Here is a 26,027-nt window from a genome sequence, read left to right on the forward strand (position 1 = left end):
TGCAGAAATGAAGACGATGATGATTGAGGATAGTGATTTGTTAAAATTAAAAAATTAAATTAAAAATTAGACCGGTGAAGGCAGAGAGGTGGGATCAGCTGAGGACGGAATATCCTGTGCGACCCTGCAACCTTCAAGCATGAACACAATGTCGGCAATCAACGGCCGATCAAGCGGATCAGGAGCCGTGCAAAGAAGCCCCACTTTCACTCCGAGCAAGAACTCTTCCCAATCCGACGATTCGGGGTCAATTTCGAGCAGCCCGGGCTCGAGCAGCTCGGAAACTTGACCACTCTGCAGCTGCTTCTTCACCCACTTGACAATGTCTTCGTCTTGTGTAAACATCACCGGCTTCCTCCCGGTTAAAATCTCCAACAATACAATCCCGAAACTGTACACGTCGGCTTCTTTCGTCGCTTGCCCCGTCAATGCAGCTTCAGGGGATACGTAGCCTAAGGACCCGATCGGCGTAGTAGACGATGAAGCTTCTGCTGGTGTGGCTATGGTTAGCCGGTCTAGTCCAAATTCGGACAAATGCGCTTCGAAATCAGCATCGAAAAGAACGTTTTGTGGCTTTACATCACCGTGTACGATTGACATGGAGTGGAGAAATGCTAATCCGCGGGCAATGCCGAGCGCAATGAGGTGCCGCATTGGCCAATTTAGGACGTGCCCGTCTTGGTGAGATGCCTCTTGGAGAAGAGTGCCTAAGTTTCCATTTGGCATGTAATCGTACACGAGGAGCCTCACGTCGGGAGGACCTGCGTAGTAGCCTCGGAGGACTGTTAGGTTTCGATGCTTCACCTTGCCAAGAGCTTCAGCTTCTTTGCGAAAACCGCCTTCATCGAGGAATCCATCAGGAAGACGCCGTATTGAAAGCACCATTCCATCTTGGAATGTAGCCTTGAATACAGGTCCATATCTTCCCCTGCTTAGCACATTTTCCTCATCGAATTGTCTTGTTGCTTCTAATGCCTCCGCATACGTGATCTTGCTGGTGAACATTACAAGTTTTGGCCCTCCATTTTCTCCACTTCCCCGGCTCCTGTCTCCTGAGCTTCCTCGAGGGCTTGTTCGCTTCTTTTGGGGCCCGGTTACCATTTCTCTAAGCTTTTTCCGCCATCGCAAGAGGCTGTAAACGTAGCCACAACAACACAATGCCAGAAGCAAAGCTCCTGCCACAGCCACCCCAATTAATAAAATCAACCTATTCCTTTTTCTCCTTCTCACATCTGCACATTCTCTATTCAACGGCTTCCCACATAAATCTCTGTTCATTGCAAACACAGAAGGATCGTTGAACTGGGAACCCAGCGGCTTTGGAATCTCTCCAGCAAGGTTGTTGTTTGACAAATTCAGGTATTTCAAGTGAGGGACGAGGAGCCAAAGATTATCTGGGATGGCGCCGCTCAGCCTGTTAGAGGAAAGATCTAACACTGTGAGGTTCAATAACTTAGGCAATGAGTTTGGTATTTGACCCGAAAGTTGATTCCCATCTAACAACAGAGAAGTCAGAGAGGAGCAGTTGGAAATCTCCTCTGGGATTTCACCTGTCAACTTATTGTGACCTACATTGAGCTCTTTCAAATTGGATAGGCGAGAGATATCGGCTGGAATTTCGCCTCCTAATTGATTAGAACGAAGCTCGAGCACTCGAAGATTCAAACCATCTCCAAGCTCTTGTGGGATTGTGCCCGAAATGCGATTTCCAGACAATGATAGAACAAGTAATGAGTTGAGAAATCCATAAGTGGTGGGAATAACACCAGTAAAGGCATTGGAAGACATGTTTAGATAGATCAAACTAATCAAGCTACTAAAACCTTGAGGGACATCTCCAGATAAGTGATTTTCCTGCAGAGCAACCACTTGTAAATTTGGCAACCCGAAAATCTGAACCGGCAACTCCCCGGAAAGCTTCTGCTTGCTCAAATCCAGTGTTTCAAGCTTCATCAAACCACCAACGCTGGCAGGAACACTCCCCGAAAACCCGCAATTGCTCAAATTCAAAACCTGCAAGCTCTTCAAATCTCCAACATTAATAATCTCACCAGAAAATCTGTTGTTACTCAGATTCAAACTTGTCAAGTTGCTTAGCTGCATCATGAGCTCATCTGGAACTTTCCCGGTCAGATTATTGTTGCTCAAATTCAAGGATTCGAGCTGCGAAAGCGCTCCTAAACTCGCTGGAATGTCGCCGGAGAATAAATTCCTACCCAAAGACAACACCTTCAAGCTCCTCATTCCTCCCAAAAACAAAGGAACTTGACCCAAAAATCTGTTTCCTTCAACATCAAGGACCTGTAACAAACTACATTTCACAATCTCATTGGGAAGTTCACCACTCAGCGAATTATTTGCCGCCCGAAACTCCTCCAACCGGAGAAGATTGCCAATCTCCGCCGGCAGTTGACCCGACAACATGTTTCCAGAAAGATCTAGAACTCTCATAATTGTTGTCACGTTTGTCAACCAAGAAGGGAACGGACCACTTATCCGATTGGATTTTAAGTCCAGAACCCCCAATATACTCGAACATTTTGAGATATCTGGCGGCTCAGCAATGCTCGTGAGCGCATTGAATCCGAGCTCCACGATCCTCAACGACGAGTCGTTGTTAGCAGTACTGCACAACAACGACGTGGGGACAGACCCTGACAGCTCGTTCCATGACAGCGACACCACCTGAAGCTTCGGCATCGCTCCGATCGTCGTCGGAACCAAACCTCTCAGCGAGTTGTCGTCGGCGCTCAAATGCACGAGCGACGAGCAGTTGGAAATCGCCGAGGGCAGAGTGCCATACAGCTGGTTCGAGTCAAACCACAGATATTCAAGATTCTTGAGACCTCCGATGGTCGCCGGAACCACGCCGGAGAACCGATTGAACGAGAGGTTGACAAGCTGGAGGCTTGAGTCGGCGGAGAAATTCGCCGGAATCTCCCCGGAGAATGTGTTCGATGAAAGGTCGAGGAACCGAAGGCTCACCGGAATGTCGCCGGAGATTTTTCCGGAGAGGAAGTTGTGAGCGACGTTGAGGATTTGGAGGTTGGTGAGGTTGAAAATCGCCGGCGGGAGAGTCCCGGAGAGGGAGTTTCCGTGCAAGTAAAGGACGCGTAACAAAGCGCATTGGGAGAGAGAGGAAGGTATAGAGCCGTTGAGGTTGTTGCTGTGGAGGCTGAGCTTGCGGAGGTCGCGTAGGTCGGCGAGGTGGTCAGTAATTCGGCCGCCGAGGTGGAGACGAGGCAGGCGGAGCTCCTGAACTCGGTTATCTTCACAGCCAACGCCACGCCAGTCGCACGGGGCTGACGGCGTGGACGCATCCCAGCCGTCCAGCGCGCCAAGCGGGTCGTAGAGGTTGCTCTTAAACGCCGTTAACGCTTGGATCTCCGGTAATGATGCTTGCCGTTGAGCGGGTGTTAAAGCGGCGGCGAAGCAAAAGGGAACAGCAAATGCTACGATGAAGAGGAAGTAGAAAGTAGCCGTTGCCATGAGTAGTGCTGGGTATGCGGTGAGGTCAGAGAGAATAGTGGAACGCAGAATGTGCTGGGTATATAGTTTCAATTTTGTGTTAATTGTTGGGTGTTTTTGGTGGCAGTGGTAGGAGTGCTGGGTTTGTGGTGGGGTGGGAGGAGCGTGTGAAGAAACGGAAGGGAAAGGGGTTTTGAGAGAAACGACGCCATATGCTGCGCTTGGAGGGCAACTAATTTGTGTATCTGCGTTTGCGTTCCCTACCACTATCGCTGTGGATTTTTTATTTTTTGTTTTTCCCGTTTCCCCAAAAGCTATAATCTAAAAGAAACCTTTTTTAAATTGACCAAAAAATATTAAACCTTTTTAATTTGTGAAAATGACCGCAGAAAGTCTCTTTCCGGCGAGGTTCTTACATACGGCCGTCCGTGGTCCGGCATTCTCTCACATAAATGGAGCCCCTGCAAGGCCGGGTAATACCCAAATATGAGACGACTAGGTAATTCGTGAGCCGGACTTGCCACGTAGTCCGCCAACAGGCATTAGAATTTATATGATGTGTAAAAGTGAGTGATGTGTAACTAAGGAGATTCTCTCAACAGTAAAAATCTTCATGAACTCGCTGTGACCTTATGTTTTTAACATAATATTTTACAATGTTGATATAAGAATTATCAATAAACTGTGAAATGATAAATAATTCATAAAAGTTATATTTTGAAAGAATATATTTAACATTTCTCTTTATACTTAAAAGCAAGAGATGTGTACCTTATTACATATATTTATTTATCAATGTGGCTCACACATATTATAACTCACAAAATAAGAGTATAGCGGGACAATGTGACCATCACATTGAAATATTTAACACGTCATGATATCACATTACACATTTTTTTAGGGAATAACTCACTTTTCATTGGTCTTTCTGTTTCTGCGCTTTTCTTAATTCTAATGGGCCATGGCCCATGCTGGGCCCCTGAATCACGAACTTCTCTGAGTTTTTGTCAATGTGGAGTTTGATAATTTCACCCCAAGAGACACGTTGACTGGTTTCCTGGGAAAACGATTTTTAATTTATTTTATTGTACAAGTGGACGTGGAATCCCGCCAATTATATGACGGATTAAGGATAACGTTTCTGTTATGAATTTCTTTATTCACGTCACGAGAGAAACGGACAAAGTAAGTATTTTTCCTACTTCGTACGTAGCCCTTGCATTTTTTTCTTCTTCAACTTATTCCGCAGCCGTGACCTATTTATTTTAGTTAAGATTATTGAATAACTATCATATTTTAAACTAATATTATATTATTCACATAATCAGACAAAAAATATGTCACGGCTATGAATATGGAATAAGCTTAAATTAGTAGTTACAATTGCGCTTTCATGTCATTCGTATTTGAATCTCTCTTTCATACGATATAATTTAACATAGAAGATTATATGTATTCAAGGTTATAAAAGGCGATAGGTGCTAGCAGTGGCGGATCCAGGAAATAATGTTTGTGGGGTCATAGCGCGCGCAGCGCGAAATTTTTTTTTAGCCTCGTTTGGTACTTCGGACTGTACTGACTATTTCAGTCGGATAGGATAAATAGTCGTCGGATAGTACTAACTACATTAGTCGGGCGTTTGGTGCAGTGTCGAATTAATCTGTGCATGGAACAATACTAAATTTTTTTAATAATTTTTAACAAAATAATTGGTGTTAAAATGAAAAAACTCACAATATAAACAAATCATCAATATAATCAAAATAAATATGAATTGAATTTCAATTAAATTAAATATATTATACATATACAAAATATTCAAAATAAATACTCACAATATAAACAAACCATCAACATAATCAAAATAAATATGAATTGGATTTCAATTAAATTAAATATCTCATCTTGCATTCTACATATAAAAAATAATGAAAATAAAAACTCACAATATAAACAAATCATCAATATAATCAAAATAAATATGAATTGAATTTCAATTAAATTAAATATATTCTACATATACAAAATATTCAAAATAAATACTCACAATATAAACAAACCACCAACATAATCAAAATAAATATGAATTAGGGTTGGAGGAGGAGGAGAAAACAAAAGAAATTTGGGGGTTTTAGAAAGAAGGGATTCGGATCTGTGCAAAATAGGGCTGATAGGACACATTGGGTATTTTTTTTTGTTCAGACCTGCCCAGGACACGCTGGGCATTTGTTTTTTGTTCAGACCTGGGCCAAAACGACGCCGTTTAGCCCGTATGTTTTGAAAAAAAAGAAGCGCGCAACTTCTTCTTCCTCTTCCTGCAGTGCCGAGCTTCGTTCAGGATTTTTGTCGAACACTTGGCGTGCGACTCCGACCCCGACGACCCCAGCTTCAAGAGGTCGCGTATGGGAGCTTCAAGGTTGTTTCCATGGTTTCCAAGGGGTCGTGCGACCCCGACGACCCCACTGTGGATCCGCCCCTGGGTGCTAGTCGGATGGCGGGCTGGGGTTTAGCACCTAAGCGGACTAGGCATATTTCGGTAAATCTATTGTATTTCGTGTGAATAAGTGTTTGTTTATACTTAAAATATATATAATTTCATCATAAACTAGAAAATAAAATGACATATATACTATGAAGTATTGAAACATAATGAAAACATGAGGAGTAAACATATAATATGTGTTTATTTAAATGATCAATAAGTTTCTTACAATTTATTGGAAACAATAAAATGCAAAAGGAAATTTGTCTATTTTCTATTTAAGTGAGTTACAACCTAGGCATGTGTCTAGGCAGGTCTGGGCGGGCACCTCAGCAAGTTTGGAAGCACTTTCTTAATTTTCAAACGCCTATACATTAATCGGCACGATGGTTAGCCGCCTAGCGCCTAAACGGGGTATAGGCAGAGATTTTTAGAATAGTGCCTATATTTTATGAAGAAAAAAAACACTTGATAATGTTTGAAGTTGGGCCTATATCCACAATAATTTTTTGGGCTACAGAAATGAGAGCAGCTTCTCAATGAGCCTTTAACTGAAGCCCATATGAAAATAAAAACGACAAAAAGTATACAAATAAAATTCCGTTGCCGGGACTTGAACCCGGGTCTTTCGGGTGAGAGCCGAATATCCTGACCAACTAGACTACAACGGATTCGTTGTTTACAAAATGTTAATTTCGGCATGTTGAGTTAAAAGGATGAATCTCCCAGGAATGATTGAGAGGGTTTAAGCAGACGCGTCAAACTCTCCAATGGAGACCCTCAACACTTCGGCATCGGCTTCTCCTCTCCCCGCCTCCTCCCTTTCCGCCGCCACCGAAAACCCCAACAGCCCCATCCCACCATCTGCTTCGCCAGCAAATGGGCCGAGCGCCTCCTCGCCGACTTCCAATTCCTCGGCGACTCATCCTCAGACCACCTTTCCCTCTCCTCCGCCACCGCCACTCTCGCTCCTCCCCACCTGCCTACGCCAATTTCTCCCCCCGAGCGCCACGTGTCCATCCCCATAGACTTCTACCAGGTGCTGGGCGCCCAGCAGCATTTCCTCGGAGACGGTATAAGGAGGGCGTACGAGGCTAGGACTTCCAAGCCGCCTCAGTACGGCTTCACCCAGGAGGCGCTGTTCAGCCGGAGGCAGATTCTTCTAGCCGCTTGCGAAACCCTAGCCGACCCCGCCTCCAGAAGAGAGTACAACCAGGGCCTCGCCGAAGGCGAAGATGGAACCATCATCACTCAAGTTCCTTGGGATAAGGTAATTGTGTGGTTTCACTTCGTTGTGTTCTGTTTGGTTGCTGAGAAACTTGAGGAAAGTAATGGACATTGTTTAGAAATTAAGAAAACGTGGTATTGAATTCTGATTCTAGTTAGTTTTATCTACATTACTACGATTTCCAAGTGAAAATTGAGATAAAATAAAGCAAAATTTGGTATTAAAATTTAATTTTTTCATTGGCTTTTCTCCGCATTACTGCATTGCCGTAAACAAACAGAGAGCGGCTGTATTTTATTGTGTTGAGCTATTTGTAGGTTCCTGGAGCTCTGTGCGTGCTGCAAGAAGCTGGGAAGACTGAGCTGGTTCTTCAAATTGGGGAGAGTTTGCTAAGAGAGAGGCTGCCCAAGTCGTTCAAGCAAGATGTCGTTTTGGTCATGGCACTTGCTTATGTTGACATGTCGAGGGATGCAATGGAATTGTCCCCGCCTGAATTTATTCGGGGTTGTGAAGTGCTTGAGAGGGCTTTGGAAAGCTTCGAAGTTTAGGGAGTGGCACTTGCGCTTGTTGCTCAAGCCTTCGTTGCTAAGAAGCCTCATCACATTCAAGATGCTGATAACCTGTTCCAGAAACTTCAGCAATCCAAAGTAACAGCTGTAGGACATTCTGTCGACATCTATAGTGAGGTAGACTTTGCTTTAGAGAGGGGTCTCTGTTCACTTCTTCTTGGGGATCTTGATGAGTGTCGCTCATGGTTGGGCCTAGACAATGATAATTCACTATATAGAAATCCATCTGTTGTAGAATTTGTCTTGGAGAACTCAAGGTTTAGAGACACAAAAGATATAGAGTTCAGACTTGGAGATTACTATGACGATCCTACAGTCTTGAGATACTTAGAGAGGCTGGACAGAACTAATGGTTCGCCCTTAGCTGCCGCTGCTGCCATAGTGAATATTGGAGCTGAGGCTACCGCAGTTCTTGGTAATTTCAAGGTGAGCGCAATTCAGGCATTGCAGAAGGTGTTTCCTCCGGGTCACAGGGATGAGAATCTTACGCCTCAAGAAGATAATGAAATGAAATATCCATTTCTTCCTGTGGAAAATGGAGAGCCTCTGGAAGAATCTGATAGAGATGAATCTGTCCATGTAGGTGAGGTTTCTGGAAGAAATGGTTCTGTTGGAATACGCGAAGAAGAATTGATGACTGACAAAATCAAAGACGCAACTGTTAAGATTATGTGTGCTGGTGTGGTAATTGGACTGACAACGTTGATTGGATTGAGGTATTTACCCGCTCGGAGGGACCCGTCCAACCTGCATAAAGAACTTAGCTCAGTGACTGCATCTGATGTCACATGTGCAGGTATGATTTTAACCGTGCACTAGAGTATTAATAAAATGATTAACAAAGCCTTATTTTCGTCAACTAAGTTATGAAACATGAAAAATACTTTGATATCTTGTCATTTTCCACTTCAATATGCTTGATGACATGTTATTTCACTCAACCGGAAAAGCCCGTGGTAGTATTTCGCTAGCTATTTGTCAAAGTGCTATGATGAATCTTTCAATAGCCAGTAGTACTGGGATATTTCTTCCTTCGAGTCGGTCCATTTCACTTCGTAAGCTTGCCGCTTTACTCTTGATGCAAGGGGATGAAAATTAATTCATATAACCATGCCAGGGCTACCAGGAGATGAAAAATCTGCAGAGGAAATACCCAAAATGGATGCAAGAATAGCTGAAGGTCTTGTTCGCAAATGGCAGAACATAAAATCTCCGGCTTTCGGACCTAATCATTCTCTGGAAAAATTATCTGAGGTAGGGAATTCTTTAGTTTTTGTGGATGAATAACGATGTCATTGAGCTAGTCACCAATTTGATGCATGTCCTGACATTGTTAAAACTGCCAGGTTTTGGATGGTGAGATGTTGAAGATATGGACAGACCGTGCAACCGAGATTGCACAGCTTAATTGGTCCTATGAATACACCCTGTTGAACTTGAGCATTGACAGTGTGACTGTATCGCTAGATGGGCAGCGTGCTGTGGTGGAAACAACTCTTGAAGAGATGGCCCAGTTAACTGATGTGCTCCATCCGGAGCACAATGACTCAAACAGCTGAGCGTATACCACGAGATACGAGATGTCTTGTTCGAGCTCGGGATGGAAGATCAGTGAAGGAGCCGTCCTCCAATCATAAAAAAAAAAACATTGTAAGGTACGTTGACTCCTTCTGTAAATGCTGTCTTGTTTTTCTATTTAAGTTTGTTCTTTGTAAGTTTTACGCTCTCTGGGTGCGATTGGCAAGATTTACGTGTTGTTACCAGTCCACGCGCGTAAAACAAGGGATACATCATATAAATAAAGAATAGAAGAATAAGGTCATTGGTAAAATGTTATTGAGTTCATATAATCCGTCAAAATTAGTACGAGTTTATCGACCTGGCCACAGAAAGCGACATTTCTCTTAGCCCGGCCTGGTTTTGGAGCCGTATCATGTTTAACACGAAAACAGAGAGATATAACTGTTGTTTCTGTGCCTGCAATTTACCACCGCGGCCATGGAGGCCCCTCTTGCCTCCTTTTTCTCCTCCCGTTAGCCAGCATATATTAACAGTGGAAGGAATCAAAGAACCATAGTAAAGCTGCAGATTTTCGTTTAGTTTACAATGCGCATCTCCACTCCAGCTGAGCTGGAGCGAGACATCATATTCTGTACAAAATATTTATACGAGTGACCTTCGTCTAAATGGTGCCGAATTCTATAGAGTAGACATGGAATCTCTCCAAATGGAGGATTTCTTGTTTATAGGGCGAGATAAGAAGCTGAGTCCGAGTATTTCCTTGGGAGCATCGAGTGGTGCAACAAGGCCAACCAGCTTCGCAACAAGGGTGGCGCTCTCCCGGATGTGCCCCATGTCCATTGTGCTCGTCCATATCAAGTTTGCCAACTGCAGACTCCTCTGCTTTGTGTTTAGCCTAATCCCCCACTTCTGGTAAAGCCTTTCTTTTTCCTTTGTCGATGCAAACCTCTTCGGCACTTTCTTGGCTAACATTTCTCTCTCTCGCTTAAGAGCCTTCATGCTGTTTCCGATTACAAATTAAGAAAAACAAATTTTAGGTTAGAGATCTCCCGCTTTAACGCGGTTAGGCTCAAAGTATCAAAATTTCAAATATGTGTTTCGTACACTGTTGAAATGATCCGAAATAACTACCTTCCAGCCGGTGTGGGAGCTTGGCGGGATTTAAGATTGCTTCCTTCGGAGAAGGTGTCCTTGAGAATCGTCAACCTTCGTAGCTCTACCTCCAAGTAGAGAAAATCAGACGGATCACCTTTGTAAAGAATGAAGAAATGTGTCCTGTGAACCAATGGCACAAAGCAAGCCTCCCACAGCTCGATTATCAGTCCCCTCTGTGTCTCGAAATCAAGGCGCCAATTAGAAGGGGTTCTCAAAGGATGTTCCGCACGATTGTGCCTCCTCCGTCCTGCTCCTCTTTGTGCCTGTCACCAATAATCACGCATGATTAAAGTTCATGTCTTCGAAATATATGTTCATTAATCACTAACCAACCAGTAAGCACCATTGCGTTAGAAAGAGAGGATAAGAAAGAAAGAGGGAGGCTGTTACCTCGTATTTGTCTTCCTTGCGTTCATTGGCGAAATTGAGAACACTCATATTATCCTCTACATCAGACTCCAAGACATTGGGGAAAACTTTCCAAGCCACTGGAGCACTCAAAACTGACTCTAATTGAGAACTAGCTCTGGTTGAGCTTCCAATTTCGGAACCTTGCTTCGATTTATGAAATAGCTTCCAACGCAAGCCTTTTGAACTTCTAGGCCAGCCTTCAGAAATGTCCTGTGCACTAGCTGCCTCCGTGCTTTCCTCCGCCTCTACGTGAACGCTCAAAATAGAATCTTGATCAGAATCTCTTCTTGGTAACTTTCCGGCGGAGCCACCATGCTTGGATCGAGAGTTCTCCCCCTGATAGACTTTTTGTTTCTTATGAGGAAATTCCTGCTGTGTAATAACCTCTGCATTGGGCTGATCTCTGGTGCCATCTGTGTCCATTGGAACACTCGCAACAGAAGCTGGAAAATCTTCCCTAGATATACTTCTACCGTGGGCACCTTGCCTTGATCTGGAAGGTCTCTGTCGGAAACCTTCAGCAGGTGTTGTATTCTCGTTTAGTTCTGCCTCATACGGCGCAAAAGAAGATGGACTCATGATAACCGCTCTGCAGCTGCGACTTCTAGACAAATTCATACTTGCAGAGCTAGATTCAGAGGAAGAAGGAGATTGTTCCATTGGGGCAAGATTAACAAGGTTGTTAATTGTCCTTTGCATTTCCTGAATCTTTTTCCGCATCGCTTCATACTCTGCATTAACGTTATTCAACTCCTTGTCTCCTGTCTGCTGCATGGGAGCGGTTGCAGCTAAGTTTTCTCCATTTTCTTCAGAACCGCTTATAATCAAATCAAAAGTGTTCTGGTCCATGCTTGATATGCATCTAATTTCCTTGCAGCTATCTTCAGATTCCGCACGAGATGCTTCTGCAATAACTTCAGATTCTACTTGACTTCTTTGTGCAAGAACTTCAGATTCTGCTTGACTTCTTTGTGCAGTATCTTCAGATTCTGTTGGACATCTTTGTGCAATATCTTCTGGTTCTGAATGAGATCTGCCTGCAATATCTTCAGATTCCATCGGTTGTGTATTATCTTCAGGTTCTCCCTGAGATCTTTGTGCAGTATCTTCACATTCTGCGTGAGATATTTGTGCAATATCTTCAAATTTGGCATGAGATCTTTCCGCAACATGTGCAGACTCTGCAAGACCCTCCCAATCCGGCAATGAATCAAGCCCAACAAACTCTGGAGCACTACTGTCCAGCAGAAAGTTTTCTTCAGAGCTCGCAGAAAGCTGACGGTTGTGCTTGTAGGAACCAGTAAAACTAGGTCTATCAGTAATATCAGATGCGTTGTCTGCTTTTACACCCACGGATAATGACTCAGCTCCTGAATTTTCACCTATTCTTGGAACTTGGCTGTCTCCAGTTGATTCTAGCAAATTCTGAACCCAAGACTGAGCAAGATCACGTTGCTGAGTCAGTTCTTTGATCTCTTTATCCATCTGCGTAAATGTCACATTCAATAAGAAGATTAGGAAAGGAGAAAGTGTCATGTGCAATTATGTGTATGTATGAGTCACAGAAGTCTCATCACCTGTTCAAGCAGAAGTTCTTTCTCTTGCATTGACTTTGATGCTAAGCTCCTCAATGTGTCTTCCATTTTCGCTAATTCTTTCTGAAGTTGCTTTACCAACGCCTTATCTGATCTTACTACATTGACCTTTGCATTAGTAGTCACCTCTTTTGCACAACTTGCAAAGAAGAGTGTGTTTTTTGATTGCTCAACGTGACTTCGTGCAGGGCTCAGTGTGCAAATGATGGCTGTCCTGGCATTGCCTCCCAACGAGTTTTGCAGTATTCTTGTTAGCTTCGAATCTCTATAAGGTACGTGTCCATTCTTTCCCTTGCTGCATCCATTCACGACATTAAATTGATTAAGAAAACATAGAGTGGTTAAACAAGGTTAGATAAGAAAAAACAAGTTTTCATCGGCTGGTACAAACCACCCCGAAGAAGAAAATATTTTGCTACATCGTCAATAGACATGACGCCGAGTGTACATTTATATAAACAAGCCCTTGTCTGGAGTATGGGGAAAAAAGATTGAACCTTAGTTTGCGAATTACAGTTCCCAGGGTCAGTAAGCTTCGATTTATGTGGCAACCTTCTTTCAATCTCGTACCAGCTGATAACGCTTGAGAAACACGCTCACTGCCTGCAAGATCAACAAAATTCTGCGCAGAGAGTCAAATTTTTCAGTGCTAATAATACCGAAGGAAATGTTTCTTCGCAAGGAAAGATAAGTACTTCCTTACCACAGTAGCTGCAAGAGTGCTTGAACTTTGAATGCCTAGGTATTCTCGAGCGGAACTTTCAATTGTCTGTTGGATCCGTCAATTCAAAAAAAAGAAAAAAAACGTTTACAAACAAGTTGTTAAGCCAAAATGGAATGTAAATGCTTTAGTGACAAGCATACCAGTCGCAAAATCTGATGAGATCTTGAGCTATTTTCGTTCAGAGAGGTCTCTCCGATCTTCCTCTGAGCTGCGAGAATCAAGTACCAATATAAGAGTATATTTTCCATCTGCGAGAATCAAGTGCCACGTAATCCTGTGAGACAAGCATATTGCAAGTGTGGTTACCTTCACAGACGGAAAGAAGTTCCTCCAGGTGGTTCCGGTCTCTCAAAATCTCTTCTGAAAGTTTCTCGACAACAGTCCCTTTCTGTCAGAGTGGCATTATTAGAAAACCTTCTACTCATTCATCTGAACTATACGTATTATAAAGAGAATACATCATTCACCTCAGGATCGTCAAGGAGCCTAAGTTGAGCACTCTCGGAGCTGAGGAGGTCTCTGACAGCTTCGTTGTAGATCTCCATGGCGGAGAACTTCAACACAAATTCCCTATCACTATGCTGAAACACAACAAATTGGTTTATGTCGTGTCGGAGAAAACATAGTCAGCTTGATATAAATTGGAATTGAAGACAAAATACGATCACTTACTTTCTCAATGTAGTCATAGATGTCTGCAACTGCGTTATCTGTGATTCCTTTCATAGTGTAGGTTTTTCCACTGCTTGTTTGTCCATAGGCAAAAATGGTTGCTGAACACATATATATCGCCGAAACAAATGAGATTTTAGTCAGAGATATCCGAAAACGAGGATAATAAGGAGATTACTCACAATTGATGCCATTGATGACCGAAAGCGCAACCTCTTTAGCTCCCTCATCGTACACCTTCGTCGTGGGACAATCCCACCCAAATACTCTGTCTATCCCCAAAGGATAGGGAAACAAAGAGAAAGGACATTAAAACAGATTCAAAGTTTTTGAACATCATGAAAAATCGCTTCATAAAATGACGGAAAAGAAGAGAGAGTTGTTATTGACACTAAAAAAAAAATCATTTACTCTTCCCTGCTTTATTTTTCACATTGGGAGGAAGGCCAATACAGTTCTCTTTTCTTCCCTAGCAAGAAATATCAATTCTGGACCGCTAATAACAATTCCCGAAAGAAAATTTTCAATATTAAACAAGAAGGGACATGCATGTCGTATACCAAAACCATAAGCAGAGGGAGACATGGGGCGATCAGGATGGCTGTTGTTGTACATGACGGTGTTGTCCTTGACGCACCAATCCGAAACATCGTTCTTGGCCTTCTCCTTGTCGTTCAATGGCCTCAGCCGAACCGAAACGAGGATTTTCTCCTCCACAGACATCGATGCCTCAACACCGAAAACCCAGGTTGCTTCGCGCACAAACAAAACCCGCAAAAGCGTCAAACTTCCCCAATTTCGCTCTCCCACATGAATGTACGTGAGAGAGTGCTGCCACAGCGGTCAAATCATTTGAGAGCGAAATTCACTGATGAAATTCTTCACCGTTCGCAATGCGGGCCGTCATTCAAATTCCTTCGCTCAAATCCCACAATGCAGGTAAAAAAATTTCTAACTTGATCAATAAATGGCATAAATTCCCCAAATTTTCGAACTTGGGAAGTTCCACATCCAAATCGAAGGCGCAATTCAACCAAATCCAACCACAACGACAACAAATACGAGGCAATGTAGACAAACTGAAAGAAATCCGATTATACGAAACAAGTAATGTCTATATTTTATTTTTCCTTTTCTTTTTACCACGGTTCGAAACAGTAACAAAGAAACACGAAAGAAAGGGAAAGACGGAACGGCCAAAACGTCGGTGGCGACGATGTCAAAATTTTATGGAAAGTGGAGAGAAATTTGGCCGAACCGTGAGAACCAGGAGGGTTTTGGCGATGCGGGAAATGAAGGCATTAGGAACGGTTGGCGAAGACCGTTGCCGTCTCCTCTCTCTCTCTCTCGCTCTTATTTGGACTGCTGGCTGCCTCTGATACACAACTACCGCGCCAAATTTCCTAAAAACTAATAAACTTGCTATTTTGACCTCCAGCGTGCCAAGTATTAATGAGCACAACCGAGTAGACGCACTTATCTTGATCAGCTAAATTTATCTCTACTAATGGGTATTGATTTCAAAAGTCGAACGATAGTCTTTTTAATGAAATGAAATCTTACTATTGTATCTTTTAAAAAAAAATTTATCTTTACTAATTAATAAAACACTCATTATCAACTAAAATTTTATAAAATTATCAGTTTAACCCTTTAATTAAAGTAGAACATGAATAAGAAATATGGGGCAGAAATGTAATTTCACACAACCAAATTTTGCTGTTTTTTTACCTATATGTAATCCTAATATATCTCTAATTAAAAAAAAAAAAAAAAAAACTTTCCACTACCCACATTCTCTATCACTCTTTTCCTCTCTCCTTCTATTTCAAAAACAAAAATAAAAAAATTTCTCACACACTTTGTGTGTACCCATATGCTAGTATTTTATTAATTAATGTTAAATATTGTGTAATTGACGCTTAATCAACTAATATTATACTATTGACATAATGAACCAATAAATACGTCATTAGTTACTGAGTGGCTTCATGTCACTCGAATTTGGATCTCTCTTCCATACAATATAATTTGAAATAGAAGATTACTTGTATTTTAAGAAGAAGAAAAAAGAAACTTGATAGTGTTTGAAGTTGGGCCTATATCCACAACAATTTTTTGGGCTAGAGTAATGAGAGCAGCGTTTCAAATGAGCCTTTAACTGAAGCCCATATGAAATAAAAATCACAAAATAGAATTAAAATTTCAGTTGCGGGGACTTGAACACGGGTCCTTCGGCTGGGAGCCGAATATCCCGATCACCTAGACTACAACGGGTTTGTCGTTCACATCATCGAAATAAAGAATTATAAACTTCTCTTTAGTTGAAGCCAACAGATTTCGCGAGAAAGAAACATGGATAAAAGTCTCCCAGAAATGACTGCGAGGGTTTAAGCAGAGGCATCAAACTCTCCAATGGAGACCCTCAAACACTTCGGCATCGGCTTCTACACTCCCCGCCTCCTCCCTTTCCGCCACCACCGGAAACCCCAAAAGCTCCCTCCCACCATCTGCTTCGCCAGCAAATGGGCCGAGCGCCTCCTCGCCGACTTCCAATTCCTCGGCGACTCCTCCTCCTCCTCCTCAGACCACCATTCCCTCTCCTCCGCCACCGCCACTCTCGCTCCTCCCCACCTGCCTCCCGCAATTTCTCCCCCCGAGCGCCACGTGTCCGTCCCCATCGATTTCTACCAGGTGCTGGGCGCCCAGCAGCATTTCCTCGGGGACGGTATAAGGAGGGCGTACGAGGCTAGGGCTTCCAAGCCGCCTCAGTACGGCTTCACCCAGGAGGCGCTGTTCAGCCGGAGGCAGATCCTTCTAGCCGCTTGCGAAACCCTAGCCGACCCCGCCTCCAGAAGAGAGTACAACCAGAGCCTTGCCGAAGACGAAGATGGAACCATCATCACTCAAGTTCCTTGGGATAAGGTAATTTTGTGGTTTCAATTCGTTGTATTCTGTTTGGTTGCTGAGAAAAATGAGAGGAAAGAATTTGTTGAGAATTTAAAAAAATGTGGTATTGAATTCTGATTCTAGTTAGTTTTACCTACATTACTACGATTTCCAAGTGAAAATTGAGAGAAAATAATGGAAATTTGGTATTAAAATTTAATTTTTTCCAATGGCTTTTGTCGGCATTACTGCGTTTGATCAGTAAACGAACAGAATGCGGCTGTATTATATCGTGTTGAGTTATTTGTAGGTTCCTGGAGCTCTGTGCGTGCTGCAAGAAGCTGGGAAGACTGAGCTGGTTCTTCAAATTGGGGAGAGTTTGCTAAGAGAGAGGCTGCCCAAGTCGTTCAAGCAAGATGTCGTTTTGGTCATGGCACTTGCTTATGTTGACATGTCGAGGGATGCAATGGAATTGTCCCCGCCTGATTTTATTCGGGGTTGTGAAGTGCTTGAGAGGGCTTTGAAACTCTTGCAGGTAATGGAGTCCTCATAAGCAATATCTTGTTTGTTTCAGTTGTATTACATATTTTGATGCGTAAGACTGATCTTCAACATGCAGGAGGAAGGTGCGAGTAGCCTTGCACCTGATCTTCAATCGCAAATTGACGAGACACTGGAAGAGATCACCCCACGTTGCATTTTGGAACTTCTAGCTTTACCCCTCGGGGATGAGTACCGATCAAGAAGGGAAGAGGGCCTCCATGGTGTGCGCAACATACTGTGGTCTGTTGGAGGTGGGGGAGCAGTTGCAATTGCTGGAGGTTTCACTCGTGAAAATTTCATGAACGAGGCCTTCTTACATATGACTGCAACTGAGCAGGTAGCTATTCCTGTGAATTCCTTCCCATGCCCCTACTGTGTGCTTTCCACTCAATTGTCTAATCTCTTTGTTGGTTTGTTCTTTTTTTCTTCTAAAGGTTGATTTATTTGTCGCAACCCCAAGTAATATCCCAGCGGAAAGCTTCGAAGTTTATGGAGTGGCACTTGCGCTTGTTGCTCAAGCCTTTGTTGGTAAGAAGCCTCATCACATTCAAGATGCTGATAACCTATTCCAGAAACTTCAGCAATCCAAAGTAACAGCTGTAGGACATTCTGTCGAAACCTATAGTGAGGTAGACTTTGCTTTGGAGAGGGGTCTCTGTTCACTTCTTATCGGGGATCTTGATGAGTGTCGCTCATGGTTGGGCCTAGACAATGATAATTCGCCATATAGAAATCCATCTGTTGTAGAATTTGTCTTGGAGAACTCAAAGGCCGAAGATGAAAATGATCTTCCTGGACTTTGTAAGCTATTGGAGACATGGTTGATGGAGGTGGTATTCCCCAGATTTAGAGACACCAAAGATATAGAGTTCAGACTAGGAGATTACTATGACGATCCTACAGTCTTGAGATACTTAGAGAGGCTGGACGGAACTAATGGTTCGCCCTTAGCTGCCGCTGCTGCCATTGTGAATATTGGAGCTGAAGCTACCGCAGTTCTTGGTAATTTCAAGGCGAGTGCAATTCAGGCATTGCAGAAGGTGTTTCCTCCAGGTCACAGGGATGAGAATCTTACTCCTCAAGAAGATAATGAAATGAATTATGCATTTCTTCCTGTGGAAAATGGAGAGCCTCTGGAAGAATCTGATGGAGATGAATCTGTCCATGTAGGTGAGGTTTCTGGAAGAAATGGTTCTGTTGGAATACGCGAAGAAGAATTGATGACTGACAAAATCAAAGACGCAACTGTTAAGATTATGTGTGCTGGTGTGGTAATTGGACTGACAACGTTGATTGGATTGAGGTATTTACCCGCTCGGAGGGACCCGTCCAACCTGCATAAAGAACTTAGCTCAGTGACTGCATCTGATGTCACAAGTGCAGGTATGATTTTAACCATTTATTAGAGTATTAATAAAATGATTCACAAAGCCTTATTTCCATCAACTAAGTTATGAAACATGAAAATATCTATATTTTGGCATTTTCCACTTCAATATGCATGATGACATGTTATTTCACTGAACGTAAAAGCCCCTGGTAGTATTTCGCCAGCTATTTGTCAAAGAGCTATGGTGAATCTTTCAATAGCCAGTAGTGCAGGGATACTTCTTCCTTCGAATCGGTCCATTTCACTTCGTAAGCTTGCCGCTTTACACTTGATGCAAGGGGATGAAAATTAATTCATATAACCATGCCAGGGCTACCAGGAGATGAAAAATCTGCAGAGGAAATACCCAAAATGGATGCAAGAATAGCTGAAGGTCTTGTTCGCAAATGGCAGAACATAAAATCTCAGGCTTTCGGACCTAATCATTCTCTGGAAAAATTATCTGAGGTAGGGAATTCTGTAGTTTTTGTGGATGAATAACGATGTCATTGAGGTAGTCACCAGTTTTGATACTTGTCCTGATATTGTTAAAACTGCCAGGTTTTGGATGGTGAGATGTTGAAGATATGGACAGATCGCGCAACCGAGATTGCACAGCTTAATTGGTCATATGACTACACCCTGTTGAACTTGAACATCGACAGTGTGACTGTATCGCTGGACAGGCAGCGTGCTGTGGTGGAAGCAACTCTTGAAGAGATGGCCCAGTTAACTGATGTGCTCCATCCGGAGCACAATGACTCAAACAGCAGAACGTATACCACAAGATACGTGATGTCTTGTTCGAGCTCGGGATGGAAGATCAGTGAAGGAGCTGTCCTCCAATCTTAAAAGAACGTTGTAAAGTACGATGACGCGGGTGTAAATGCTGTCTTGTTTTTCTATTTATTCTTTGTAATCTCGTAGTATCTGAGATCTTTTATCTTAATCAAATGTGTTATTTTGCTGAAGTTTTACGCTCTCCGGGTGCGATTGGCAAGAGGAGAGCATATAAATAAATAATAGAAGAATAAGTTCACTGTTAAAATGCTTATGAGTTCATATAATCAGTCAAAATCAGTACAAGTTTGTCGGCCTGGCTACAGAAATCGACCTTTCTTCTTAGCCCAGCCTGGTTTTGGAGCCTGCAATTTACTACGCCACGGCTGTGGAGACCCCTCTTGCCTCCTTTTTCTCCTCCTCCAGTTTGCCAGCATATATTAACAGTGGAAGGAATCAAAGAACCATAGTAGTAAGGCTACAGATTTCCGTTTAGTTTACAATGCGTATCTCCATTCGAGCTGAGCTGGAGTGAGACATCATATTCTGTACAAAATATTTCTACGAGTTACCTTCGTCTAACTGGACCCGAGTTCTATAGAGTAGACATGGAATCTCTCCAAATGGAGGATTTCTTGTTTATAGGGCGAGATAAGAAGCTGAGCCCGAGTATCTCCTTGGGAGCATCGAGTGGCGCGACAAGGCCAACCAGCTTCGCAACAAGGGTGGCGCTCTCCCGGATGTGCCCCATGTCCATTGTGCTCGTCCATATCAAGTTTGCCAACTGCAGGCTCCTCTGCTTTGTGTTCAGCCTAATCCCCCACTTCTGGTAAAGCCTTTCTTTTTCCTTTGTCGATGCGAACCTCTTGGGCACTTTCTTGGCCAACATTTCTCTCTCTCGCTTAAGAGCCTTCATGCTGTTTCCGATTACAAATTAAGAAAAACAAAATTTAAGTTGGAGCCCGCTTTAATGCGGTTAGGCTCGAAGTATCAAAATTTCAAATGTGAAATTTGTGTGCTGTTGAAATGATCCAAAATACTACCTTCCAGCCGGTGTGAGAGCTTGGCGGGATTTTAGATTGCTTCCTTCAGAGAAGGTGTCCTTGAGAATCGTCAACCTTCTTAGCTCTACCTCCAAGTAGAGAAAATCAGACGGATCACCTTTGTAAAGAATGAAGAAATGTGTCCTGTGAACCAATGGCACAAAGCAAGCCTCCCACAGCTCGATTATTAGTCCTCTCTGTGTCTCGAAATCAAGGCGCCAATTAGAAGGGGTTCTCAAAGGATGTTCCGCACGATTGTGCCTCCTCCGTCCTGCTCCTCTTTGTGCCTGTCACCAATAACCACCCTCAATTAAAGTTCGTGTCTTCGAAAGATATGTTTATTAATCACTAACCAACCAGAACCAGTAATCACCATTGTGTTAGAGAGAGAGAGGGAAGCTGTTACCTCGTACTTGTCTTCCTTTCGTTCATTGGCGAAATTGAGAACACTCATATTATCCTCTACGTCAGATTCCGAGACATTGGGGATAACTTTCCAAGCCACTGGAGCACTCAAAACTGACTCTAATTGAGAACTAGCTCTGGTTGAGCTTCCAATTTCAGAACCTTGCTTCGATTTATGAAATAGCTTCCAACGCAAGCCTTTTGAACTTCTAGGCCAGCCTTCAGAAATGTCCTGTGCACTAGCTGCCTCCGTGCTTTCCTCCGCCTCTACATGAACGCTCAAAATAGAATCTTGATCAGAATCTCTTCTTGGTAACTTTCCGGCGGAGCCACCATGCTTGGATCGAGAGTTCTCCCCCTGATAGACTTTTTGTTTCTTATGAGGAAATTTCTGCTGTGTAATAACCTCTGCATTGGGCTGATCTCTGGTGCCATCTGTGTCCATTGGAACACTTGCAACAGAAGCTGGAAAATCTTCCCTAGATATACTTCTACCGTGGGCACCTTGCCTTGATCTGGAAGGTCTCTGTCGGAAACCTTCAGCAGGTGTTGTATTCTCGTTTAGTTCTGCCTCATACGGCGCAAAAGAAGATGGACTCATGATAACCGCTCTGCAGCTGCGACTTCTAGACAAATTCATACTTGCAGAGCTAGATTCAGAGGACGAAGGAGATTGTTCAATTGGGGCAAGATTAACAAGGTTGTTAATTGTCCTTTGCATTTCCTGAATCTTTTTCCGCATCGCTTCATACTCTGCATTAACGTTATTCAACTCCTTGTCTCCTGTCTGCTGCATGGGAGCTGTCGCGGCTAAGTTTCCTCCATTTTCTTCAGAACCGCTTATAATCAAATCAAAAGTGTTCTGGTCCATGCTTGATATGCATCTAATTTCCTTGCAGCTATCTTCAGATTCCGCACAAGATGCTTCTGCAATAACTTCAGATTCTGCTTGATGTCCTTGTGCAATAACTTCAGCTTCTGCTGGGCATCTTTGTGCAATATCTTCAGGTTCTGCATGACACCTTTGCGCAATATCTTCAGATTCCGCTGGTTGTGTACTATCTTCAGGTTCTGCCCGAGATCTTTGTGCAGTATCTTCACATTCTGCGTGAGATATTTCCGCAACATGTGCAGTATCTTCAAATTCTGCATGAGATCTTTCCGCAACATGTGCAGACTCTGCAAGAGATTTTTCTGCGAGATCCTCCCAATCCGGCAATGAATCAAGCCCAACAAACTCTGGAGCACTACTGTCCAGCAGAAAATTTTCTTCAGAGCTCGCAGAAAGCTGACGGTTGTGCTTGTAGGAACCAGTAAAACTAGGTCTATCAGTAATATCAGATGCGTTATCTGCTTTTACAGCAGCGGAATTTTCACCTATTCTTGGAACTTGGCCGTCTCCTGTTGATTCTAGCAAATTCTGAACCCGAGATTGAGCAAGATCACGTTGCTGAGTCAGTTCCTTTATCTCTTTATTCATCTGCATAAATTTCACATTTAATAAGAAGATTAGGAAAGGAGAAAGTGGCATGTGCAATTATGTGTATGTATGAGTCACAGAAGTCCCAACACCTGTTCAAGCAGAAGTTCTTTCTCTTGCATTGACTTTGATGCTAAGCTCCTCAACGCGTCTTCCATTTTCGCTAATTCTTTCTGCAGTTGCTTTACCAACGCCTTATCTGATCTTACTACATTGACCTTTGCATTAGTAGTCACCTCTTTTGCACAACTTGCAAAGAAGAGTGTGTTTTTCGATTGCTCAACATGACTTCGTGCAGGGCTCATAGTGCAAATGATGGCTGTCCTGGCATTGCCTCCCAACGAGTTTTGCAGTATCCGTGTTAGCTTCGAATCTCTGTAAGGTACGTGCCCATTCTTTCCCTTGCTGCATCCAATGACGACATTAATAAGAAAACATAAAGTGGTTAAAAAAGGTTAGATAAGAAAAAAAAAACGTTTTAATCGGCTGGTACAAACCACCCCAACGAAGAAAATAATTTGCTACGTCGTCAATAGACATGACCGAGTTTACATTTATACAAAACAAGCCCTTGGTGTATGGAAAAAATATTGAACCTTAATTTGCGAATTACAGTTCCCAGGGTCAGTAAGCTTCGATTTATGTGGCAACCTTCTTTCAATCTCGTACCAGCTGATAACGCTTGAGAAACACGCTCACTGCCCGCAAGATCAACAAAATTCTGCGCAGAGAGTCAAATTTTTTAGTGCTAATAATACCATTGTATTAGATCCTCATGAAGGAAATGTTTCTTCGCAAGGAAAGATAAGTACTTCCTTACCACAGTAGCTGCAAGTTTGCTTGAACTTTGAATGCCTAGATATTCTCGAGCGGAACTTTCAATTGTCTGTTAAATCAGTCAATTCAACAAAAAAACATTTACAAACAAGTTCTTATGTCAAAATAGAAAGTAACTGCTTTAGTGATAAGCATACCAGTCGCAAAATCTGATGTGATCTTGAGCTAGTTTCGTTCAGAGAGGTCTCTCCGATCTTCCTCTGAGCTGCAAGAATCAAGTACCAATTTAAGAATATATTTTCCATCTGTGAAAACAAAACTAACATGTATTTTTTGTAATCCTGCGAGACAAACATAATGCAAGTGTGTTTACCTTCACAGACGGAAAGAAGTTCCTCTAGGTGGTTCCGGTCTCTCAAAATCTCTTCTGAAAGTTTCTCGACAACAGTTCCTTTCTGTCGGAGTAGCATTATTAGAAAACCTTCTACACATTCATCTGAATTATACGCTTTATAAAGAGAATACAGTATTCACCTCAGGATCGTCTAGGAGCCTAAGTTGAGCACCCTCGGAGCTGAGGAGGTCTCTGACAGCTTCGTTGTAGATCTCCATGGCGGAGAACTTCAACACAAATTCCCTATCACTATGCTGAAACACAAACAAATTGGTTTATGTCGTGTCGGAGAAAACATAGTCAGCTTGATATAAATTGGAATTGAAGACAAAATATGATCACTTACTTTCTCAATGTAGTCATAGATGTCTGCAACTGCATAATCTGTGATTCCTTTCATAGTGTATGTTTTTCCACTGCTTGTTTGTCCATAGGCAAAAATGGTTGCTGAGCACGTATATATCACCGAAACAAATAAGATTTTTGTCACACATAGATATCCGAAAATGAGGATTAATAAGAAGACTACTCACAGTTGATGCCGTTGATGACTGAAAGCACAACCTCTTTAGCTCCCTCATCATACACCTTCGTCGTGGGACAGTCCCACCCAAATACTCTGTCTATCCACAAAGTGTAGGGAAACAAGGAGAAAGGTCATCAAAACAGTTTCAAAGTTTTCAAATATAATGAAAAATCGCTTCATAAAATGACGGGAAAGAAGAGAAAGTTGTTATTGACGCTCCAAAAAAATCATTTAGACTCTTCCCTACTTTATTTTTCACATTGGGAGGAAGGACAATACAGTTCTCTTTTCTTCCCTAGCAAGAAATATTAATTCTAGAGCGCTAATAACAACTCCTGAAAGAAAATTTTCAATATTAAACAAGAAGGGATATGCATGTCGTATACCAAAACCATAAGCAGAGGGAGACATGGGGCGATCAGGATGGCTGTTGTTGTACATGACGGTGTTGTTCTTGACGCACCAATCCGAAACATCGTTCTTGGCCTTCTCCTTGTCGTTCAATGGCCTCAGCCGAACCGAAACGAGGATTTTCTCCTCCACAGACATCGATGCCTCAACTTCTCTTTTCCTATCGAAAACACAGGTTGCTTCGCGCACAAACAAAACCCGCAAAAGCGTCAAACTTCCCCAATTTCGCTCTCCCACATGAATGTATGTGAGAGAGTGATGCCACAATTGTCAAATCATTTGAGGGAAAAATTCACTGATGAAATGCTTCGCCGTTCCCAAATGCGGGCGGCCGTTCAAATTTCTTCACTCAAATCTCACAATGCAGGTCGAACGAACAAAAAATTTCAAACTTGATAAATAATTGGCAGAAATAACCCAAATTTTCGAACTTGGCATTTACACGTCCAAATCGAAGACACAATTTCAACCAAATCCAACCACAACGACGAAAAATGCGAGGCAATGTAGACAAACGGAAAGATATCTGATTATACGAAACAAATAATGTCAATATTTTATTTTTCCTTTTCTTTTTACCACGGTTCGAAACCGTAACAAAAACAAACGAAAGAAAGGGAAAGACGGAACGGCCAAAACGTCGGCGGCGACGATGTCAAAATCTTATCAAAAAAGGAGAGAAATTTGGCCGAACCGTGAGAACCAGGAGGGTTCTGGCGCTGTGGGAAATGAAGGAATTAGGAACGGTTGGCGAAGACCGTTGCCCTCTCCTTTCTCTCCCTCGCTCTTATTTGGATTGCTGTCTGCCTCTGATGTACAACTACCGCGCCAAAATTCCTAAAAACTAATAAACTTACTATTTTGACCTCCAGCTTGCCAAGTAATAACGAGCCTAACAGAGTGGAAGTACCATCTTGATCAACTAATCCACATTTTATTAGTTAATGTTAAATATAGCGTAACTCAGTTTTGACACCTGTTTAATTATCATTATGTATTCCAAGAAGATCGTAATTTTAGTCATATATGTTAAAATAATAAACAAATTTAGTTAGTGTTGATACACAAATATTTTAAGAGAATATTACTGTTAATTTTTATCTTTGTTTATTGATAACACATCGAAACCTATATGCATTAAATGCTAAACTAAAATGTTTAATGTAACAAATTAAAATTTAGTAATGTCTAACGCATATACAAAGTAATACAATTCAAACAAACACAAAATAGAACAACATAAACACTGACGTTAAAATGACACGTAATATAATTAACTAATTTAAGATACCGCTATCTTTATATCGCGATTACTCTGGCTAATACAAAATGCCACATGTACGCACTCTGATCAACATCAGAACCCAGCCAGCTGGAGAAGATGTTTCTTTACGTAAAGCTGGCGTTTACGTTAGTCAAAGTGCCAACCAATGCGAATACCAAATCTTCCAATTCCAATAACAAAACACATACAAATAAATACTTAAAAAACCAGAAATACTTTTTTTTTTTATTGGTCAGGAAAAACAAAATACTTAAAAAGAAAAAAAAAAGGAAACTTGACAGGCCCACTACTAGGCCC

At 42.3% G+C, this 26,027-nt stretch overlaps 5 protein-coding genes and 1 non-coding gene across 8 annotated transcripts; 2 read left to right on the forward strand and 4 right to left on the reverse strand.

The window, feature by feature from the left end:
• LOC103450418 (probable LRR receptor-like serine/threonine-protein kinase At4g36180) lies at positions 1 to 3,719 on the reverse strand. The gene has a single exon (XM_008389761.4). The coding sequence runs from the start codon at positions 3,487 to 3,489 to the stop codon at positions 67 to 69; it is 3,423 nt and encodes a 1,140-aa protein (XP_008387983.1). The 5' UTR covers positions 3,490 to 3,719; the 3' UTR covers positions 1 to 66.
• Positions 3,720 to 5,896: 2,177 nt separating this feature from the next.
• Positions 5,897 to 12,983, forward strand: LOC103450564 (protein ACCUMULATION AND REPLICATION OF CHLOROPLASTS 6, chloroplastic). The gene is given in 7 exon segments (XM_070814197.1): positions 5,897 to 6,007; positions 6,696 to 7,223; positions 7,499 to 8,546; positions 8,868 to 9,004; positions 9,097 to 9,405; positions 12,621 to 12,704; positions 12,949 to 12,983. Coding segments are annotated over 5 exon segments (2,037 nt in total). The 3' UTR covers positions 9,310 to 9,405; positions 12,621 to 12,704; positions 12,949 to 12,983.
• Positions 6,552 to 6,624, reverse strand: TRNAE-CUC (transfer RNA glutamic acid (anticodon CUC)). Its single transcript has one exon. It is a non-coding gene; the product is annotated as a tRNA-Glu (tRNA).
• Positions 9,798 to 14,699, reverse strand: LOC139192089 (kinesin-like protein KIN-7E). 2 transcript variants are annotated; one of them, XM_070813379.1, is made up of 12 exons: positions 14,389 to 14,699; positions 14,011 to 14,100; positions 13,829 to 13,929; positions 13,624 to 13,737; positions 13,463 to 13,544; positions 13,297 to 13,364; positions 13,136 to 13,201; positions 12,930 to 13,054; positions 12,415 to 12,727; positions 10,817 to 12,322; positions 10,403 to 10,689; positions 9,798 to 10,271 (listed from the first exon to the last, which is right to left on the reverse strand). In XM_070813379.1, the coding sequence occupies exons 1-12, from the start codon at positions 14,549 to 14,551 to the stop codon at positions 9,950 to 9,952; spliced, it is 3,237 nt and encodes a 1,078-aa protein (XP_070669480.1). In that variant the 5' UTR covers positions 14,552 to 14,699; the 3' UTR covers positions 9,798 to 9,949. The 2 variants fall into 2 exon arrangements, with proteins under 2 accessions (XP_070669480.1, XP_070669481.1); XM_070813380.1 differs by having other exon boundaries at positions 14,011 to 14,096; positions 14,389 to 14,507.
• A 1,469-nt stretch (positions 14,700 to 16,168) lies between these two features.
• LOC139192090 (protein ACCUMULATION AND REPLICATION OF CHLOROPLASTS 6, chloroplastic) lies at positions 16,169 to 19,677 on the forward strand. The gene is made up of 6 exons (XM_070813383.1): positions 16,169 to 16,753; positions 17,028 to 17,252; positions 17,337 to 17,597; positions 17,695 to 18,643; positions 18,961 to 19,097; positions 19,191 to 19,677. The coding sequence occupies exons 1-6, from the start codon at positions 16,244 to 16,246 to the stop codon at positions 19,479 to 19,481; spliced, it is 2,373 nt and encodes a 790-aa protein (XP_070669484.1). The 5' UTR covers positions 16,169 to 16,243; the 3' UTR covers positions 19,482 to 19,677.
• Positions 19,678 to 19,780: 103 nt separating this feature from the next.
• Positions 19,781 to 24,799, reverse strand: LOC103450561 (kinesin-like protein KIN-7E). 2 transcript variants are annotated; one of them, XM_070813381.1, is made up of 12 exons: positions 24,421 to 24,799; positions 24,042 to 24,131; positions 23,855 to 23,955; positions 23,649 to 23,762; positions 23,488 to 23,569; positions 23,312 to 23,379; positions 23,158 to 23,223; positions 22,934 to 23,058; positions 22,430 to 22,742; positions 20,859 to 22,337; positions 20,453 to 20,739; positions 19,781 to 20,326 (listed from the first exon to the last, which is right to left on the reverse strand). In XM_070813381.1, the coding sequence occupies exons 1-12, from the start codon at positions 24,581 to 24,583 to the stop codon at positions 20,005 to 20,007; spliced, it is 3,210 nt and encodes a 1,069-aa protein (XP_070669482.1). In that variant the 5' UTR covers positions 24,584 to 24,799; the 3' UTR covers positions 19,781 to 20,004. The 2 variants fall into 2 exon arrangements, with proteins under 2 accessions (XP_070669482.1, XP_070669483.1); XM_070813382.1 differs by having other exon boundaries at positions 24,042 to 24,127; positions 24,421 to 24,562.
• Between the last annotated feature and the right edge of the window lie 1,228 nt (positions 24,800 to 26,027).

The sequence above is a fragment of the Malus domestica genome, chromosome 15 (assembly GCF_042453785.1).
Source record: "Malus domestica chromosome 15, GDT2T_hap1".
In the NCBI taxonomy this organism is placed as follows: Eukaryota; Viridiplantae; Streptophyta; class Magnoliopsida; order Rosales; family Rosaceae; genus Malus; species Malus domestica.